This window comes from Castor canadensis, chromosome 5, assembly GCF_047511655.1.
Source record: "Castor canadensis chromosome 5, mCasCan1.hap1v2, whole genome shotgun sequence".
Lineage (NCBI taxonomy): Eukaryota > Metazoa > Chordata > Mammalia > Rodentia > Castoridae > Castor > Castor canadensis.
This window is the reverse complement of record NC_133390.1, coordinates 154,017,666-154,037,151: the sequence shown is the minus strand read 5'-3', so window position 1 is coordinate 154,037,151 and position 19,486 is coordinate 154,017,666. Positions and strand designations below refer to the sequence as shown.

Here is a 19,486-nt window from a genome sequence, read left to right as displayed (position 1 = left end):
ATCTCACCATGGGTCAAAAGTCAAGATTCTGTCCAGGTTCTAGCTGTCCAGCATGAACTGGGACAGCACTGAGGTGCAGAAGGACACACGCCACCAGGTCCCCTCTGCTTCTGCAGCCTCCTTTCCCTCCCTCTGCCCTTGCTCCACCCCCAGCCCCCTTAACATCTTTGCCACAACCAGCCACACACCTTCCTCTGGGCCTTTGCATCTGCTGTTCCCTCTGCCTGGAATGCATCCCCCCTTGCCACCTACTGTTTAGACAACCACAGGCTCCTCCCTCAACTTCCCACATCACCCCTTTGGAGAGGCCTTCACAACGTCTCTGAGTAACCACTTTGCTCTGCATCACTCGCACCTCTTCCCCTTCCCAACACAAAGAACCACCTGACACCCTGAGACCATTTCTTCCTTTATGGGTGTTTGGTCTCCCTTTCAGAGAGAGCTCCACAGAAGATTTTGCTTAGGCACCACTGAATCTCCTGCTCATTGCCCAGATTCTTGTACACAACAGACACTCAATAAATGTTCATCCAAGACCAGATGGATCAGGTGGGAAGGGCACTGACACTGTTTATTCGACAACTCTGTGCCTCCCTTTGTCTTCTCGTGATTTCCCTCTGCCCACCAGGGTAGAAATCCTCCACCTTAGTTGAAGATGAGGAAACTGAGGCTCAATTCCTTTGTTCAGCATTTATTTATTTATCTACTTACTTATTTACTTTTTAATTTAATTTTATTTATTTACTTACTTATTGCAGGGCTAGGAATTGAACCCAGGACTTTGTGCTTGCTAGGTAAGTGCTCTACCGCTTGAGCTGTGGACCCAGTCCTTTTGCTTTGTCAGTTTGTTTTTTGAGATAGGGTCTTGCTAATTTTTTGAACCTAGAGATCCTCCTCTCTCTGTCTCTTGAGTAGCCGAGATTATAGGTGTGGACCACACAACACTCGGTGCCCTGTTCAGTATTTATTTACGTGTCCACTCCGGAAAGGACAAAAGGCCTTACAGTATTATCAACAGCATCTTACAGAAGGGTTCTGAGGAAGTCCAGTCCCCCTCTGCAACTAATTAGCAGAGTCAGAACTTTACTCAGACCACCCCCCCAGACCCTAGCTCTCCATGGATCACCCCTTCCCTGAGCCCACAAATTGCATGGTCTTACCAATAACCAGAAAGTACTCCCCAACTTCCCAGCCCCCAGGTGGGTCCTGCAGGAGTTCCTCAGCTGTCACCAGGGGTTGAGAGCAGGACAGGTGCACGTGTTCAGAAGGCAGACTTCCTGTCAAAGGTGATGAAGGATGTGAGGACTCCTTGGGACAAAGAATAATGGACTCGGCTCAAGTTAGACAGGGACAAGACAAATCACGTGGGAGCAGAACACGGGTGCGAATTTACATATGGGAGGAGTAATTATAAATCTTTGTTATGAATCTACACAGCTAACGGGAGGCGTCATGGCCCCAGCACATGAATCAAGAACACGGAGATGATATCTATTAGGGAAGCATTGTTCCTGACACTGTCGTGGGAATTTTTGTTGTCCTCACTTTGGGGTCTTTAATTAACAGACAAGCGCCAGGGCTGGGCAAATTCCTGTGAAGGGCTTGGAGCTGGAGGGTGGGGAGGCTTATGATCCAAATCCAAGCGATCCTAATGACTGTCACGATCATTATGACACGTCTTTGCTCGCCTGCGATGGTATATGGCGTTGTCGTGGAAACCGCACACTTATTAGTAAGGCGCTTTTTTAAGGTTCCCCGGGTGTTGGCATCCCTTAACCAATGCCCGCCTGCTCTATGATCGTTGCACAGTGGCCTTTGTGGCAGAGACAAAGGGATCAGTACTCCGGAAGACCTGTGATGCTTTTATTCCAGTTCTAGCTCTGCCTTGCTCTCTCTCTCCCTATGAAAAGCTTATTAAAATGATCTTTCTGGGTGCCCTGGCGTGTGGAAGTGTTCTATATTATCACCTGAGTGGTGGCTGCACAGGTGTACGTGTATGTCAAAATCCACTGGGCCACACACTTAAGATAAAGACACTTTGTAGCACATATGTTACAACTTCATGAAGTAATTTTGTTTCTACCAGCAGGCCGTTGTTTACTTGGCAGGTGTGTGCCTTCCACCACTATCGGAAGGCACCACCCTGGAAGAGGGGATGGCCGTGTGTGGCACACACCCTACATGTCAGGTCAGGGGCAGCACAGGCCACCATCCAGTGATTTTTCTACCCACATGACAGATTGGAAAACTGAGATTCAGTGAATGGCAGTGGGTTGTCCAGAGTCATCAGAAATGCAGGATCTCAGTTCAGGTCCTCTGTGACCCCAGCCATGCTCTGTTGACCCTGGGTGGACAGTCCTCTTTGTGATTGAGAGAAAAAGGTCTAGAAATGGAAGCAAAAGCAATAGTATTCTGGAATCCATTGCATACAGTGAGTATTTCCCACACACACACAAAAGATTTTAAGAGAAGTGACAATGGAGTGCTGTGTCTTATGATGAACATATTATTGTTTGTCTTACCTAGTACTTTTTTTTTTTTAAAGAATTGCTTACCTACATTGTAAAGCTGAAGCTGTCACTGCAGTGCAGATGTCTGTAGTCTGTCGGCATCAGAAGGTCTGGCTGTTCTGCAGCCACATTCCCTGTGGCGTGTGCTTTCCAGCTTTCCCTGACCCCTTAGCCCCTCCCCTCACAGGAGCATCCACTCCTCACCTACTAGGAACCAAGCTCCCATTTTCCTCCCCACAACCAGCCCCTTCCTGCCCTACTAATTTGCATGGGGTTGACTACATCCCTGGCTCAGTGGTGCCCCTGTGACTCAGTCCTGGCCAATCAGAGCATCACAGTCATCTGTCCATGATGACTGGCCTTGGGTCATCACCCAATAAAAGCCAATGAGGTGCACTGAGGCTTTAACTAGGATTGCTGTGAAAATAGCATGTGGGACTGGAACCTATATGGCGTAGCCTAGAGCTTCTGGTGGCCATCTGAAAAGAGATGGAGCTTTAGAATGAATTCATCACTGAGGAGCAAGGAGCCCCCTGATCAGGAGGTTCTGAGCTCCTCTGTGAGCCCCTTGATCAAACTGTACCTGCAACAAAATCTTGCTGGACTTTTCATTTATGTAAGCCAGCAAATTGTATGGTTTGTCCATTTGTTTAATCCATTTGAGATAGGAGCCATTTATTTTCAAGTGACAGAAAGGTCTTCTCTAGAGAAGCTGCCAGGCTAGCAGACAGAATGATCAGGACCCAATGGATAAAACTAAGAGAAACCTAAATTTCATCCTAACATGGAGATGGAACTTTCCAACACCAAGTCATCAAAGAATAGGAATATGTTGTGAAATCCAACTCTGTGAAAATGTTCAAGCCAGATAAAGTGTATGACAGATGTGTCCATTTTCACCCAAGGTGTGCGGCTGGATAAGGTGACTCCAAGGATGGGCTATATGGTGTGCACTTATAATCCCAGCTACTTGGGAGGTAGAGGTAGGAAGATGTGGTTCAAGGATGGCCCAGGCCAAAAGTGTTAGACTCTATCTAAAAACAAACTAAACCAAAAAGGACTGGGGGCATGGCTCAGGTGGTAGAACTTTGCCTAGCAAGCATGAGGCCCTGAGTTCAAACCCCAGTATGGGCCAGAGAGGATGGGATGAATCCACACCTTAGGTTCCTTCCAGCTTGACTTTGCTATGGATATCAGAATGGGCTGTTCTGCAGAAAGGGCTTTCCCAATACCCTAGGGAGGTTCTTCCCACACACCTGTTATCCTTTTCCTCCACATCCCCAATTTGTTACAGGCATTAATTTGTTATGTATATTTTATTTGTTTCTTCCCCTCTCTCCCACTAAAGTAAGTTCCACACAAGCAGAGACCTTGTCTATTTTGCTTTCCTGTACCTCTAGCACCTAGCAACAGGCCTGCCAGGTACAGTCGGCTTTCAACCAGTATCTTGTTGAGTGAGAGAAATAGTTACCTCCTTGCCCTGTGTTTTCTATGATTCTGCTCAGACAGCCAGGGTCCCAATAGAACCACGAGATCTGCAGCCACCCAGTCACTTCCACACCCACACTGTAAAAGCCTATTTCATTTGTAGCATTCCGTGAATGAGAGGCCATGATATTTCTCCACCTCCCAAGCACCCTTATTAGGAATCTCTCTCTCTCCATCTCTCCCTCTTCTCTCCTTTTCTCTCCTCTCTCCCTCTCTCTTTCTCTCCACCCCCCATTGCTCTCATCCTGATTTTCCAGCACAGGAAATAGCCCCAGAAGTTGCGGGTTGGGCAGGCTCCCTCTACAGCACCTCTTGCTGCCCTCCCTTCTGTGTTGCTGAATACCTACCATTGCCACCATTCCTTATGACAATGGAGGAAAGGAAACCTTCATTTACTGGGCACCTACTGCGTGATCCTCACTATCATCCTACAAAGCTGACACAATTCATCTCTATTTTACAGAAGAAAGAACTGAGGCCCAGAGAGGCCAGTGACACCCCAGATCACACAGATCCAATTTTCAAATTTAGCACTGTGGCACTCTAAACTTTCTATTCTTTCTGCTATCCCACAGTTCACTTCCTAACACAACTGTAGGTGCGTGTGTGTGTGTGTATGATGAATATATGTGTGGAGATACAGATATTCATTCCCTAGAACTCTTTTGTGCAAATGGTCTTTTCACTCCAGGGACTGATGCTCATGTGCACACACACACACACCAAGTCATCAGCATCTTTTATTTATTGTACTGGAGGAGCAGGAAATTACACAGGTCTATTAAAGACTAAGCAAATTCCAAGTAAACTGGATAAATGGGATTTTTAAAAAGCACAAAAAATAACCCATACATTTCAGAACACCATGAGAGGTATGCATAGAGCATGTTCTGCAAATTATCAGAGAGAGAGAGAGAGCGAGACAGACAGAAAGATGAAACCCAGGCATCAGAAGGTCTTTGCCTCGGTTCTGGGTTGAGTCCAGGAAACTCATTTGGTCTCAGACACTCCATCATGTCCTTCCTCTTTCTGGTTCATTTGGAGACATTAAGAGGAAAGAGCCATCATGGGGACTGGGAGGGCCTTTCTGTCCTTCTATAAGCCACTTCTGGATTCCCTGTCCCAATGCCCAGGGCATATGCTGGGCCAGATGGCTCAGACTCCTGGCAGCTCAGGAACATGACTGCGCTTAACCTCATCAACTGCACTCAGCTCCAGCTCATCGAGGGGTAGAAGTGTGATACCGATCAGTTTAATTAGTTTAATGAGGGCTGAGGGAACCGATCCACATTTTGAATTTGTTGCACAGAACAAATTGGTTCACTGGCTCCCTCCTGATCATTCAGCCCTGGGAAGGGGTTCTTTTCTCCTCTGAGAAAGGAACTTTTCACTCCCCTGTTCTTCTGGAAGGAGGTGGGTGCTGTCCAGGGTGCTGACACAAACCTGCTTTCAGGAGCTGGGCTCTTCCAGCATTTCTAAAGCATGACAACTCAGCGTGAGCAGACTGAACATTTAAGCGACTAGAAGCCTAGACAGATTCTCATGTCAGAATTCTGCTCCAATAGAAGGTGATGTTTACGCTTGTCACCTAACATGTAGTTTCAAAGTAGAGTGCCAAGGAGATCCTTTGAGGTTTGAGAATGTGATGTTGGGATTTCTACTTGCGCTGTCTATCTCGGTTTGGTTCTACTCTACTCTTCTGGCGCGCCTGTACACTGCCTGCATGGAGCAGGCCCACAATCAGTAAAGTCTGGAGGTCTGCAGACACAAACAACAAGTCCCTCTGGATTCCTGGAAGTGAAGGGGTCACAGGGACAGGAGGAGGGACAAAACCCAAAAGCTGCTGGCAGTGGCATTTAGAGGTCTAGGGGTCAAAGCCAAGCACTGAGCCTGTTGGAGGGGGGGCACCTCCACCCTTGCCCATCATGGGCCCCAGACAAATACTGCACTTCCGGGCAGAAGAGAGGGGGCTGGGTTTGGATATTTTATGGCTAGTGCTGGACTGAGCTGGGGACAAGGTATACACAAAAGTGTGAAGGTGTCAGAGGAAGCCCCTGACTCAACTCCATGATTGGGGAGAGTGTTACGCATCAAAAAACTCTTCAGAGTAGGCATTGGGGTCCTCTTGAGACCGAGTCACCACCTTGAACTGGCGCCGGAGGAAACCACCATAGCGCTTCTGGTTGTCCCACTTTAGCTTGGGACGAATGCGCCTCAGGAAGCCCCCATAGCGTTTGTATAGGTCCTCATGGCCTGCCCCATCCCCATCCCCTTCCCCAGCCACTTCTGAGCTCCTCTTGGGGTATTTGCGCAAGAAGCCCCCGTAGCGTTTGACCTGCTCCTTGGGGTCCTCATTGTTGAAGTCAAGTGCACCAGCCTCCATGACATGGTTGTTTGGCAGGGCATCCCCCATTAACTCAGATTCCCTTCCCTCTCCAAGCCCATCAGACAGGCCCCTGAGCCTCTCCTGTGCTGGGGTACCAGGAAGGAATCTGCTTCTCTCCAGCTCCTTCAGGAAGGGCCCCAGGAGCTCAGCCAGCTCACTGTAGCCTTCTTCCAACGCCGCCTTGCCCTGTAAGCCATCCTCACTATGGAGCCCACGAGTAGAGGGGGTGAGAAAAGGCAGAAAGCCCTGGCATCTCTCCCACTCCTCTGAGGGCAACAGTGCATCCTGACATTCCAGGGAGCAAATCTGAAAAAGATCCCAAAGATCACAGCAGTAATGTCACCCTCATCAAGCTATCAACACATACACACTGCCCTGGCCCAGAACCCCTCATTCAATGTCTGAGAAAATCAAAATGAGCCACCTTGACTACCCATTTGGATGTTCCCACAGGCACGTAAAGGTAGGTGACTTTGCACCTGCTTGTGGAACCATTTTCCCAAGGGCACGTGGCTACAGGTGGCAATATCAAAATCAGAAGTAAGATCTTTGCAGAGTGCTCTATGTGACCACCCTTCATCCTCTACAGAGAGAAGTTGGTTCTCCCAACCTTTCCTGGGTGTGAAGAGTGCTGCCTCACTTCATAGACAGGGACTGAGCAGTGCAGAATGGAGTATGAACCCATGTGATGGACACAGGACGTTCATCAAGCCTAGGGGAGGGACAATAGTGTCTACTTCATAGAGCTCTTGGGAGAATTCAATCATAATGACAGTGATGATGGTGACAGTAGGGGACAGTACTGGAACTTGAACCCTGGCCATCCAATGCCATGAGTCTTCATGCTTAACTACACTGCTCTCCCAAGATCCTGTGTGGGCAGCACCTGACACAGCGTGTGCAGCTCAGTAAGCAGGGGCTGCTGGAATTATGTATTAAATACTTTGCATCGTTATCTCACAGATGAGGCTCAGAGGGGAGGGTTCCAGAATCAGGGAGCAAGAAAGGGGCATAGGCAAAGCCTGGATACTGTCCACTGCAGCCTTGCCACCTCCCCAGCATTCTTGCTGTCACAAGACAGGCGTGTGTGGAAGTCTGACTCAGAGTGAAGCCAACAGGTCCAGGCTGAGAGATGCTGAGAGCCAGGAGAGGTGCCAAGGTTCTGAGTTTGTCAACAGCACCCTAGCAGATAAGGGTAGTGGAGACAGCTCTCTCCAGGGGGAGTGACTAGATTTGGGGATGCCATCAGCTGGGGTGAGAACCCTGGAAAGTTAGTATAAAGTGGCTGACGGTGAGGCCAGCACTTTTCAATGGACACCTGTTGCCAGGCATGAGGAAACCTGAGTCTCTGTCCTGGCCTGAGGGAGCTTGTGGTGGTGAGATCTGAAGAGCAGATGGGAGCTGAAAACAGCAGTTCTTGGTGCCTAGCTGTCCACAGGACAGGACAACCCCTGCTCAGGTGGGACAAGTACAGGACAGGCACAGCTGCCCTGGCCTGTGAACTCTCCTCTCTGGGCTACACACACACATGGACATGGACCTGGCCATGGAGGAGCCTTGCCTGGAACCTACCAGGGGGTTGATGGGTTTGGCTGCATCCTGGGTCTTCACTGCGCACAGGGAGCACCGGGACAGGCAGTCTTCTGCAGTGGTGGAGGGGAACATGAGGAGGCAGGCCGCTAGCACCAGCCCCTGCCACGCCATTTTGTCTCTGCTCGTCCTGCAGGGGAAGGAGAAGGACAGGATGGTTAAAATCTGGTCACGTTCTGTGGGGTGTGTCCAGCTGGCAAAGCCATCTCTTCTATTCCTGCGTGAAGCACCAGAAGGCAAGCAATCGCCTTCCCATTCTACAGCAAGGAAATGGAGACTCAGGGAGGTGAAATGGGAGCCCAAGGCCAAAGATCAAAGAAGGCTTGGCAAGTGCTGAGGGCCTGTGAGGTGCTGCTGGGAGCTTTTCTGTGTTTACACACAGTCTGCATAACAGCTCTTTAAGTTGAGCTGTGTGACTTTCATTTGACAGATGGGAAAGCTAAGGCACAGAAAGACAAACGGATTGATAGTAGCTAGGAAGGACTTGACCTGGTTCTGTCTAACTTTAAATACTACTCTAACAGTGCACCAAGCCAGAAGACACATGGCTATATGCTTTTCTGGCCCCTTTGAGCTCCAGTCACCTGCCTTTATCTCCTGCTCTCCAGACTGTTCCCAGGTCAGTTTTCTTCTCTCCCTCCACTCCCCCTCACATGCTAGGCAAGTGTTTTACCACTGAGCTATACCCTCAGCTCCCTTTCTGCTTTGAAAGGTCTCTGGAATCTTCTTTTTCCACTCCAGCCCTACTACCTGGCCTGACTATAGGTCTCCCTTCACCTCCTCTCCATGCTGGCCTCCAGTTCCTTCTCTGATCCCAGTCTAAAATGCCCTTCTTAGCATATCACTTCTGTGATCAGACCCACTGAGTGGAGTCAGGCCTAGCCCTTCTGCCTCAATATTAGGGACATCCTCAGTCCATCCCTGTACCCCAACACCCAGCTCTGGGATTCACACCACATCCAGCTGCTGACAATTCCCTTAATGAATATAACAGGCTCAGTCCCACCCCTGGACGTTTGCACATGCTGTTCCCCCTGCCTGGAACACGCTCTCCTGTTACTTGTGACTTAGGTTCTAGATCTCCATGTTCCTCCTTCCTACCTTCCCAGTAACTTGTGCCTCTTTCATCAAAAACAGTGCACTATTTGGCAATTAGCTGTGTGAGGCCCTGGACTCATGAGGGCAGGAGCCATGTCTTGTCTTCTTTATAACACTGGCTTTGTGTTCCTCAAACAGTCCAAGCTTGCTCCTGCCTCAGGGCCTTTGCACTTTCTGTTCCTCTGTCTGATCTCAGCTTTTCACATAGTTCTCTCTTGCATTAAGTGAACTGAGTGTCACACAGTCAGAGAAGCATGTGTTGTTCACTGCATCTAAGGACTTCTCCCTCCATCTCTCCCAACCCTGCTCACAACAGTCGTCATCTTATGTTTTCTGCTTGTTTGATGTTTCTCTCCCGAGGGGACAGACCTTAACTGTCCTACCCCTGCTGGATCCTAGCAACTAAAACCCTGTCTGGCAAACAGTAGACCCTCAGTCAATACATGGCAGATGAGCTGATGCTTCCTAAGAAGTCTGTTAAAAAGTGTCTCTTTTCATAGCCAACTCCTTATGAACCAAATATGAAGACTGAAACCCATTCAAAGGGGCACTATGTGCAGTTCCCCAACATGGAGGAGGAACCGAGACCCAGGGCCCAAGAAGCTCCTGAGAACCGCAATCTGCCTGGCCAGCTGGGGACTCCATGTTCTTCCCAGCCTGGCCTCTAACCAGTGGCCTCCAACTTCAGAGATGGTTGCCTCCATGTCCTGGTTCCAGCAAACCTCCCTGTTGCTCAGGTGTCCAGGGGTTTCAAAGATCCCACACTACAAGCCCCAGAGCCCCACCTGATAGCCCAGAGTGGGCTCTCCTCTCCAAAGCACACAGTAGAACCCGCTTAATAATGATCCCAGTCACCATTTGTTGGGTCCCCTACTTCCAGGAAGCCCCTGCATCCATTAGCAGAAGTGAGGTGGGCACTTCTGCTGTAGTAAACTCCCCACGTTATGCCTTGGGTGGCAAAGCTGGGGAGCACCCAAGGACTGCAGTTCTTCCATGAGACCCAGGGAGCTGCAAGCACAGGCACTGGGCTCAGTCTACCCACTGACTCTGAGGGCTGCTCATCAGCCCCACTTTAGAGATTAGAAATGGGTGCTCAGAGAAGCTTGGTAAACCTCCTGAGGTCACGCAGAGACAACAGGTGAGAGCTGTAGCCCACGGGCCAGTCTGTCGCTGGCATAGGGAAGCTCAGAGTAGAAAACTTAGGGCAGTGGCCTTGGGTCCGCTTGGTGTCTCTCTGCTGCCCTTGTGCTTTTCTTATGCTCTGTCAGTGGCTGAGCGGATGAGAGTTCCAGACGAGTGAGCTGCACCATTAGGTGGGGACACAAAGCAGGCGGAATGCGTTTTCTCTGATATCAGTGATGGCTGTGCTGGTTTGTTATAGGGTTAGAGTGAATTAACGCCCTGAGGAAGGGGAGCTGGTGTCATCCTGTAACTCCTGGCCACAGGACAGGACACTGATAGGCTGCTAAGGTAAGAGACCCAATTTCGACTTCTCTGGCCTGGGCAAAACTGGCACCAGCATCCTTGGCTTCTAACCATTAACCTTCTGGCAATGATACAACTGATGCATGGTCATTAGGCACCCACAGGGATCCAAGCAGCTCTCCTGGATTAACTCATGTGCACCAGCGACCTGAGGACATTAGTGCCACCATCACGTCCACTTTACAGATGAGAAAACTGACCCCAGCCAACACTCCAGAGCAAAGACATGGCTCTGGAGTGGGATATGCCCAGGTCCCTCATGTACCCAGCTCCAGCCTCCAGTTTCCAGGATCTACATCAGCCTCTCCCTGTGCCTGGAGTGGCCTCCGGTCTTGTCATTCGACATTCTGACTGCGCCTCTGCCCTGAGCCAACCCCCAGGGCACTCCACACCTGGCAGCTCTCCTAAACATTGAACTGACATTTGCTAATGCTCACCACGTGCCAAGCTCTGTGCCACATCCTGTATGTATCTCAATGTAAGGGGGTCCTCGTGACAACTGATATTTTGTTATGGATGAGGAAATGGAGGTTCAAAGAGATACACAATCTGTCCAGTACATCCCAGTAAGAACACAGCTCCCACACAGCCTGATCCTGATCCTGGCTTGACCAAGCCACCTGTGATCCCACAACACAGACCCCATGCATCCTCTCCTTAAGCCTCTGTCCACAGGATTCTACTGTCTGGAACACCATCCTCACCCACCCACTCTCTGACCTGGCTAACCCTCACTTGTTCTTTAAAATCCAGCTCCAGCTGCCTCCTCCAAGAAGGATTAGATCTCTCCTTTGAGTTCCCAGAGCCACCTGTGCTGACCTCAGCACATAATTGCCTCTTCCTTTCCCGAACCCACTACCGGAGAGGTCTTTGTAAGTGCAAAGTCCCTGGGCCGTGAGTGTGGTGTGCTTGAGGGTGGCAAGAAGACTAAGGTCAAGGAAGGGGGCTAGGTATAGAAAGTAGCGAGGCAGGCAGAGATCAAATAAGAGGTAGAGTTTAAATTTGTGATGAGAGCACCAAGGAAGTTTGAATAATGGATGGAAGGAAGGAAGGAAGGAAAGAAGGGTCCCAGCACCTCATACAGGGCTAGAATGAGCACAGGAGCTCCATGAGAATTTGTTGAGTGAATAAACAAACAATATTTTTAAGTTGGAAGATTTTTGTACTAAAACAACAAAAAAATCTCAATTTCCAACTTGTATAGAAAAATCCAAAGCCCTGAAGACATTGGGCCTGCATTCTACTATGGCCACAGTCTTGGAGGGGATGCATGCTGTCAGGTCCCCATGGTCCCTGCTGAACACCTGAGAGGCATTTTGCAAGTGCAACTCCTGAATGGCTGACTCCAACAGCTTGGAGAACTGCATGGATGGGAGGGGTACAGGTGGTGAGGAAGGAGAGATGGGGCCCTGATTCCTTCCTGACTCAGCAGCAGGACCACAGTAAAGTCAGTGACCAGGGCTCGGATCCCTGCCCACCACTTCCCACCACTTTAGGGAGATTGCTTGTCCTTGCTCTCCCCCATTTTCCCACTGTAAAATGTGGCTAAGGGCGGTGCCTCAGAGGGCTGTGAAGGGATTCACTGATGTGCCATGGATGGAGCATCAACCCGGTGCCTGGCACATCCAGGTGTTTAAATAGTGAGTACAAAGGCTGCAGTCTAGTCTCACTTGGGCTATCAGAGAAGGGACCACAAAAGGCCTGACACATTGTGAGAACCAAAAACATGGCTGGGAGAATGAACTGCTCTGTGTGGAGGGCCTGCTGCATACCAGGCTGGGCTGGATGCCCCATCCATGATCAAATCAACCCTGTAACAGCCACCACCTCTCAGGAGTCTATGAGGCAGGCTGCACATCACCACCTTATGCATATTAGTTCAAATCCTCACTGCAGCCCCAGAGCTGGGTATTTTCATATCCATAGTACAGAAGGTAAGACTGAGGCCAAGAGAAGGGAAATTCCTTGTCCAAGTTTACTTGGCTTGTAAATGATGGAGTCAAGCTCTCGACCAGAACTTTCAGATTAAAAGGGAACTCTATAAGAGATATGTTGGCCTTGAAAGTTCACTGTGTGCCTATCTTTCCTTCCTCTTAAAAGTTAAATTATCAGGCAGTGACAGATGGCCTAGGAGAACATTTCTACCTTTCTGTGGGGGATCTGCTGAGGCGTGGAGCCTGGAAGCAGGTGCTGCTTGTCTCTAACTTGGGATTGGCTGAGGAAAAAAGGAACTTCACCTGTCACTGGGGTGAAGCGTGGAAAGTGAGCCCACTTGTTAAGTGTCGGGGTGACACCTAGGCTTGTGTGCCTATGGTGAAAGACCAGACCTCCTTCATGGACATGTGGACCAGGCGGCATCACAAAGAAAAATCCTCCACCCTTGGCAGTTCATGTCCTTGACAACGTGTGACAACCCAGGGAGGAAAGATGAGCTGAGAGGAGGTGGGGGTGCTTCTCCCCTACCAAACAGGAAATGACAGTAGGGCTCACCTGCCACCATAATCACAAGCCAGTTCCTGAGAGCAAATCTCTTTCAGTAGCCACTCCCCCGCCTGGCTCACGTGTTGACATCTGTGTCTACCGTTTTCACACCATGTAAGCATCGTTAAGTCTTGAATCAAGGCTGAGTGGCCCAGAAAGCCAAAACTATTTACGATCTGGCCCTTTACAGAGAAAGCAAGTCCACCCCACCTTCATTAACTTCAGAACCAACTTATGGTTCTAATGGGTTTTCAGATAACTTCCATGGCTCTCCGGGTCTCGGATATATCACTGAACAATAAGGTATTTCCTGCCTGGAGATGAGCTGGTAAATAGGGGGACAGGCAGGCTGTCTCCCACCAGCTCAGAGCCTTTCTGGTGGCTCTTGGTGCTCTCCAAGCCAGAGCTCAGAGGCCTGGGGAAGCTATTCTGGTGACTTTCCTTTTCCTTGGGAGGGAAACCCATGGGTTCTGGCATCAGGCAGCCTAGAGTCTCCTCTTGCATACACCTAGGTGAGTACGGGAAAGGGAGGGGCATCACCTCCTACCCTGTCCCTGTAAGGACAGCCTAAAGCAGTATCCTTTGAAAGGTTGCACACAGTAGGACCTCTTCCCTCCACCAGGGCCCAGAGTTCCTTGAAACGGATGGGGCTTCTAGCCCTTGTATCCCCTTCATGATATTTCTACATTGTAGTCAGCCAGGGCTCAGAGGAGCTGCAAGTATTTTTATTAAAAAAGCCAGCATGGAATAATAATGGCTTGATTTAACATCACAATTATCTCTCAGAGCATTTTATTGCATATGATTATCCCTATCTGATAGAGGAGGAAATGGGAAAAGGTAGAAATGAAGTCACTTGTTTAAGGTCACATCATGTCAGGAGGGACGTGGAGATGGAGCTCAGGCTCCCACGCCAACCATGACTCTTTTGGGATATGTCACTGTTTGAATGACCCTCCACCAACAATCACCCTTGCAGCCACCAAGGATTGGTGGCCACTGTGCTGTGCCAGGCCCTGTGACTCTGATGGACCTTTGGGCTAGGGCTATTTTACAGGCAAACCAGGCTTCAAAGTTGATCTGCTGACCCTCTGCACAAACCATTCTGAGGCATAGAGACCTATGAGCTGTCCTGCAGGTTATCCCCAGTCTGTCACCCATGGGAAGATGAAAATATTTGGGGAGCTTTCCCTCACTGGAAAGTATAAACCTCATCTTTGTGGAGCTCCAGAGGGCTGGAAAGGGTGACCCCAAAACTGGATGACCAGGTCCTTGGGTGTAGGATCATGAACAGAGGATGGATCACCAACTTGTGGGGAGAGGCTCAGGTTTTGGGAGAAAGCCAACCTGTCCTTTAATCCAGCAATTATCAAAGCACAAGATAAAGGACAAGGGCCCCACCCTGGAGGTCGCTATGTTTGCTGGACAGAAAGAAACCAGAAAGACTCAATGTCCATGGTATGATCATTAGCTATTTTTCAGGGAATGTTTTTCAACAGCTGGATATGAATGGAACCCCTGCCCTTTTGTCATTTGTGGAATTAATAGATGGGAAGAAAGATAAAAGGAGGGTGAGCCAAGGAGCTATGGAGAAACGGGAATGCAGAAAGTGGGGAGGGGTAAGACTTGCACACATGGAGAAGTAAAGATGCCTAGAAAAGCAAGGAGAGGTGATGGAGCACATGGGGAAGATGGTAGACAGAATGGCAGAGAAGGGGAGAGGATGAATGGGAAAGATGGGAGGCAAAGAGGAGGGAAGTGATCAAACAGAGGGGAAGGGAGAAGCAGGAGAGGAGGCAGATTTGTATTCAGGAAGTGCTACTAAGTGAATCACAACAGCCATTCTCTCCCTAGCTCTTCCCTGAATCTGCCCCTTGTTCCTAGTGGCAGTGGGCCAAGACCCAGTCACATACTAACTGCTCAGTAAACTCTTGCCAAGTTGGCTTGAATTGGCCAGGAATAAGATGGGAGGGGCTCTATGTGGACAGATTACCCCAGTGAATGTCTGCAGCGTGTGGCTAACCACTCTGGCCAGTAGAGAGAACTGGGCGACCTTGAGGATGAGGCCACTGGACCAAAGTGATGTGCCTCATGGGCCTGGGCCATTGACCCTCCTTCAGGGACACAGATCTGGGTCCAAGCTGGAAGAGACAGATAAAGCCAAGCTGCCAAGTACTAGAAATGTGATCTAACCATGGGCTTACCTGGGTGTTGCTGGTAGATATTACTGCTTATCACGGTGGCCAGCTCTGTGTCAGTGAAATTGTTTTTATCACTTTGTCAGACCCACTGAGATAACCAACCGCTTCTGGGCTGAGATGAGTGAAAACATCGGCTGTGACCTCACTATTTCAGACACACATGGAAATCAAACCAGCAGCTATTGATCCCTCTTACAATGATTGATGAGATGCAATAAATACCACAATTGTGCAAGGATGACCCAAGGAGGTGGGCAGCAGGAGGAGCTTGGGGAGGATCAATCATCCCGAGGCAGCCGATGAAGGAATGAAGCCTTCTGTAGGGGCGGGGAGAGGAAAGGCAAGCAACAGCCCTACAGACGAAAAGATTTGACTTTCCTTCATATTTCCAGGGCAGAGCACACAACAGGATGGAACTGAATGTTCCAGGCTATCATACAGGATGGAGGGGGAGGTCCAGCCCTGCCATTTTGAGTCAGTGAAGACTTGACCAGTTGAAGTAGCATTTACTGAGTGCCTGCTAAAAGCCAGGTGTATTACAACAGTATCCCATGGGAACTTCACAAAAACCCCAAGGGTGAATATTATCCTCATTACATAAGTGAGGAAATTACGACTCAGAAAGGGGCAGCTACTGTCTCAGTCACACAGCAAATGAGGGATGGGATCTGGGATTTGAACCCAGCACTGACTAGGGTGTTGTCGGACATACATTTAGAGGATATATTGAAACTTTCTAGCCCTCAGGAGTTACCTCAAGAAGCCCTAGCCATCACCATCTATGTGTTTTAAGCTGATCACAAGTATCTCAAACAGCCCAGAGTCAACCCCTTTGCCAGCTCTGTTAAACATGCTGGTCCCACCACTTAGCCAGGGGAGCCACTGGGACACCCTACTCCCAGCTGCCAGTGGGGACAGGGGATTTGTCTGTCTTCCCATTGTGCCTACAAGACCAGGGGCAGAGCAGTGGGCTGGAGACAGTGTCAGCAAACGCAAACCTCCCCCAGACAGCCTAACTCACCCGGCTGGGGCTGCTGTGAGAACTCCCCACGCAGATTTCAAAACCTGGAGACAAATGACCTGCAAAAATAGAACAAAAGGCAGGGTGGGATGGGATGGGGAGGGCACAGGTGAGGGGAATGAAGAAGAAGGGTGCACAGGGGAGGGGTGGGGGTGAGGGCCCGTGAGAAGGGCAGAAAAAGACTGACATTCTGAGACGTTTTGCAAGGATCTTGACAGCCATGCCTGTCAAATTAGAAAGACAAGCCTTGTATATTTTACCAATCCTTGGAAAAAGATGATAATGAAGACTTTCAGCCTGTGGGAGGGGAATTGAAGTCAGATCCAATAACCTAAAGAGCTTGCTTCCCCCTGGGGAGCTCCCAGGCTTAATTAAGGAATGTTTATAAAGCCTGAGAGATTCTTGGAAAAAAGACACCCAGGGAAAGTAAGAGGTCACAGAATTTACCATTCGAGCCCGGAGTCGTCAGCAGGCTTCTCTTCTGACGCTCCAGCTTTGTGCAGGAGTCAAACTTTGGGATTCTAAAATACTTTCTTTGAATATGAGTATCTCTACCAGAGAGCAAAGGCTGGCTTCCTCCCTAACTTTAGCTGCTGCTGGCTGTAATTTACATGAAAGCAACAAGTCCTTTCAACAAGTAAAACTGACAAGAAAAATCCTGCTCTGCCTGGGTCTCTCCGCATGTCACTTTTTTCCCTCATTCCCTCCTAACAAAACAACCCCAAACTTCATTCTATGTAAAATTACAGCAGAGGAAGCCACTCACATCAGCACCGTGTCAGCAATTAAACGCAATCCAAAAAGACTGAAAAGGCTGAACTTGGTTGTACATTGATGTACATGATACGCAGTAAATGCCAGAGCCCTCAGTCTCATTAATGTCCCCAAGCCCTTGTTCTCTAAGTCCAGTGAGGATCGCTGACCTTTAAAATCACTCTGATTAGCAAAACCTCCCAGTCTTCTACCCAGTGTGTCCCGTTCTGCCCGGACTCTGGATATTGGCACGGGAACTGCTGTGAGCAGATGGGAATGGGGAAAGGACCCTGAGCTAAGACAAGGGGAGAGGGGAGACAGCCAGCACCTGTGTAAGCCAGGACTGTACTGAGGGCAGATTCCCAAGAGCAGGCAGTCTCTCACTGACCTGGCTTCTGTAAATTAGACCTGTAACTAACTACCTTTGCCAGATAATCAGACCAAACCTGACATCCCCAGCCTGAATTCCCACCCCTGGTAGTGCACAGGACCAGGACTGCCCAAATAAAACCAAGATCAAGAATTCCAGTGTCCACTCAGGACCTTACCTGTGCCCTGCTTTGTCCCTGGGCAGCTTCTGGCTGAGCAGGTCGTAGGGTGATGGCAGGTGGCTGGTATGAGACTCAGGAGCAATCCTGACTCCAGCTCAGAGAGGTGCCAAAGAGGCAGCTGTGAGCGCTACCAAAGCCCCTTAGAATGGCAGTCCTGGTGCTTCTTCCCCCTTTTATGGACTAGAGCCTCCCCCTGTCGCTCAGCCCTCACTGAGCACAGACTGCTGAGAGCCAATGGGGAGGTAGCTGGGAGCAGTCAGAGCTCAGACCCCCGGGCCCCTCCACTCAACTCCCTGGGCCCGACACAATAGCTTCTCTTCGTGATGTGGAGGAGGAAGCAGCCGTGTTGGGGGCTGGGGGTGGATTCTGGGTGTAGTGCTATTTGTCACTTGAAATCCGGCCACTTCAGTGTCTGATGCGTTTCCAGGAGAGTGTCACAGGAAAGGGAGACAGAGGTGGGGAAGAGACACAGAAAGAGTCAGAGGAAGACACTCATACAGGGACCGTCAGTCAGGTACAAGGACAGATGGAGAGAGGCAGAGAGAAAGTCAGAGAAACAGAGCAGAACAGAGAGAAGGGGAAACAGAAAGAGGCAATGCCAGAGACCTGAGGAGTGATGCTGACAATGAAAGAGAAAGGCTAAGAGCCACAAAGACAGTGTCAGAGATGGACATAGAGGGATAGGTAGAACTGGCCGGGAATCAAAGGAAGAAAGACAGGGGAACCAGGAAGGCAGACTCAAAACACACAAGGATAGAGGGACTGTGGCACTGCCAGTCAGTAGCTGACAGCCTCCTGATCATGGAAGGTTGAGGATGGAAAGCAGCGGAAGAAGCCTACAGGCACATGCATTGTCCTGTGTCAGAGCCTGGCAGCTCCATGCCGGCTGGTGCACGCTTGTGCTAGAATGTTTCTGTGTGTACATTTGCCTGCAAACGCCACTCAACTGTGGTACATGCTGGAGCCAGTGCCAGGAGCACTAGCCCTGGCACAAGCACAGTTTTCCCCACAGCCAGGAGCTGCAGTTCAGTTTTCTCTGGCGGCAACACAGAATGACTGTCATGAAATCCCCCTCAAAATATGGGCTGCGATGTGCCTTTGCGTGCGGGTGCGGGGCATGCCCGCCTCATGTGTGCCCGAGGCCCACGCCAGCAGCAGCTGGAAGGCAGTACTTTGCATGGCTACACAGTGGGTAGCCAGGAACACAGGGGGTCTCTGAATTTGGAAGGAAACACGCTTCTCCATCAACAGCAGAATTACAGTTTGCAGTGTTAGGCGTGATTATGTCAGGAGGCTGGTGATGAGGCCACCCGTTTCATGGGCACCTGTGCATCACCAAGCAGTGAGCTAAAGTTTAATCTTCATATCCTGGCCAGGCGAGGACACAGAGGCTGGAGACATTTGCCTAACAGTCACCAAGCTAGCATCCAAGCACAGATTAACTGGGACCCAAGTCCCTGCCCACTCCCTGACCTGTCTGTGAGCAGGACTCCTTGGCTCACAAGGGCGGAGTCAGAAGCCCCTAGACTGGGACTCAGTCTCTCCACCTGTACGACACAGAAGAGCTACACCTAATGACACTGAATTCAGATGTGGGTTTGATTCCCTGCTCTGCCACTGGCCTCTTAGCCTAGTTGCCCTCAGCCTCAGTTTGCTCATCTATAAAAGGAGGACAAGAGTGTCCAGCTGCCGGGCTTTTGCCAGGGTGACATGGGAACAGCATCTGACATGGTGGCACTTAGCTAGCACTCTTACCAGCATCCTCATGATTAACCACTTCACTCCAGCTCTGACATGCCACACTTCCCCGGGTTGTGTCCTCTCCCCATCCCTGGCTCTCATACATGCAGGATGACAGAAGGGGCTGTTTTCTGAGCACATGCCATATCTCAGGCATTGTCACATCTTTTATTTCATTGTAT

The 19,486-nt window shown here is 49.8% G+C and overlaps 1 protein-coding gene across 2 annotated transcripts; it reads right to left on the bottom strand.

Annotated features, from left to right (window-relative positions):
• Positions 1 to 4,725: 4,725 nt before the first annotated feature.
• On the bottom strand, positions 4,726 to 18,005 carry Pdyn (prodynorphin). 2 transcript variants are annotated; one of them, XM_074074472.1, is made up of 4 exons: positions 17,562 to 17,930; positions 16,261 to 16,319; positions 7,957 to 8,104; positions 4,726 to 6,690 (listed from the first exon to the last, which is right to left on the bottom strand). In XM_074074472.1, the coding sequence occupies exons 3-4, from the start codon at positions 8,086 to 8,088 to the stop codon at positions 6,082 to 6,084; spliced, it is 741 nt and encodes a 246-aa protein (XP_073930573.1). In that variant the 5' UTR covers positions 8,089 to 8,104; positions 16,261 to 16,319; positions 17,562 to 17,930; the 3' UTR covers positions 4,726 to 6,081. The 2 variants fall into 2 exon arrangements, with proteins under 2 accessions (XP_073930573.1, XP_020029418.1); XM_020173829.2 differs by lacking the exon at positions 16,261 to 16,319 and having other exon boundaries at positions 17,562 to 18,005.
• Positions 18,006 to 19,486: the final 1,481 nt, after the last annotated feature.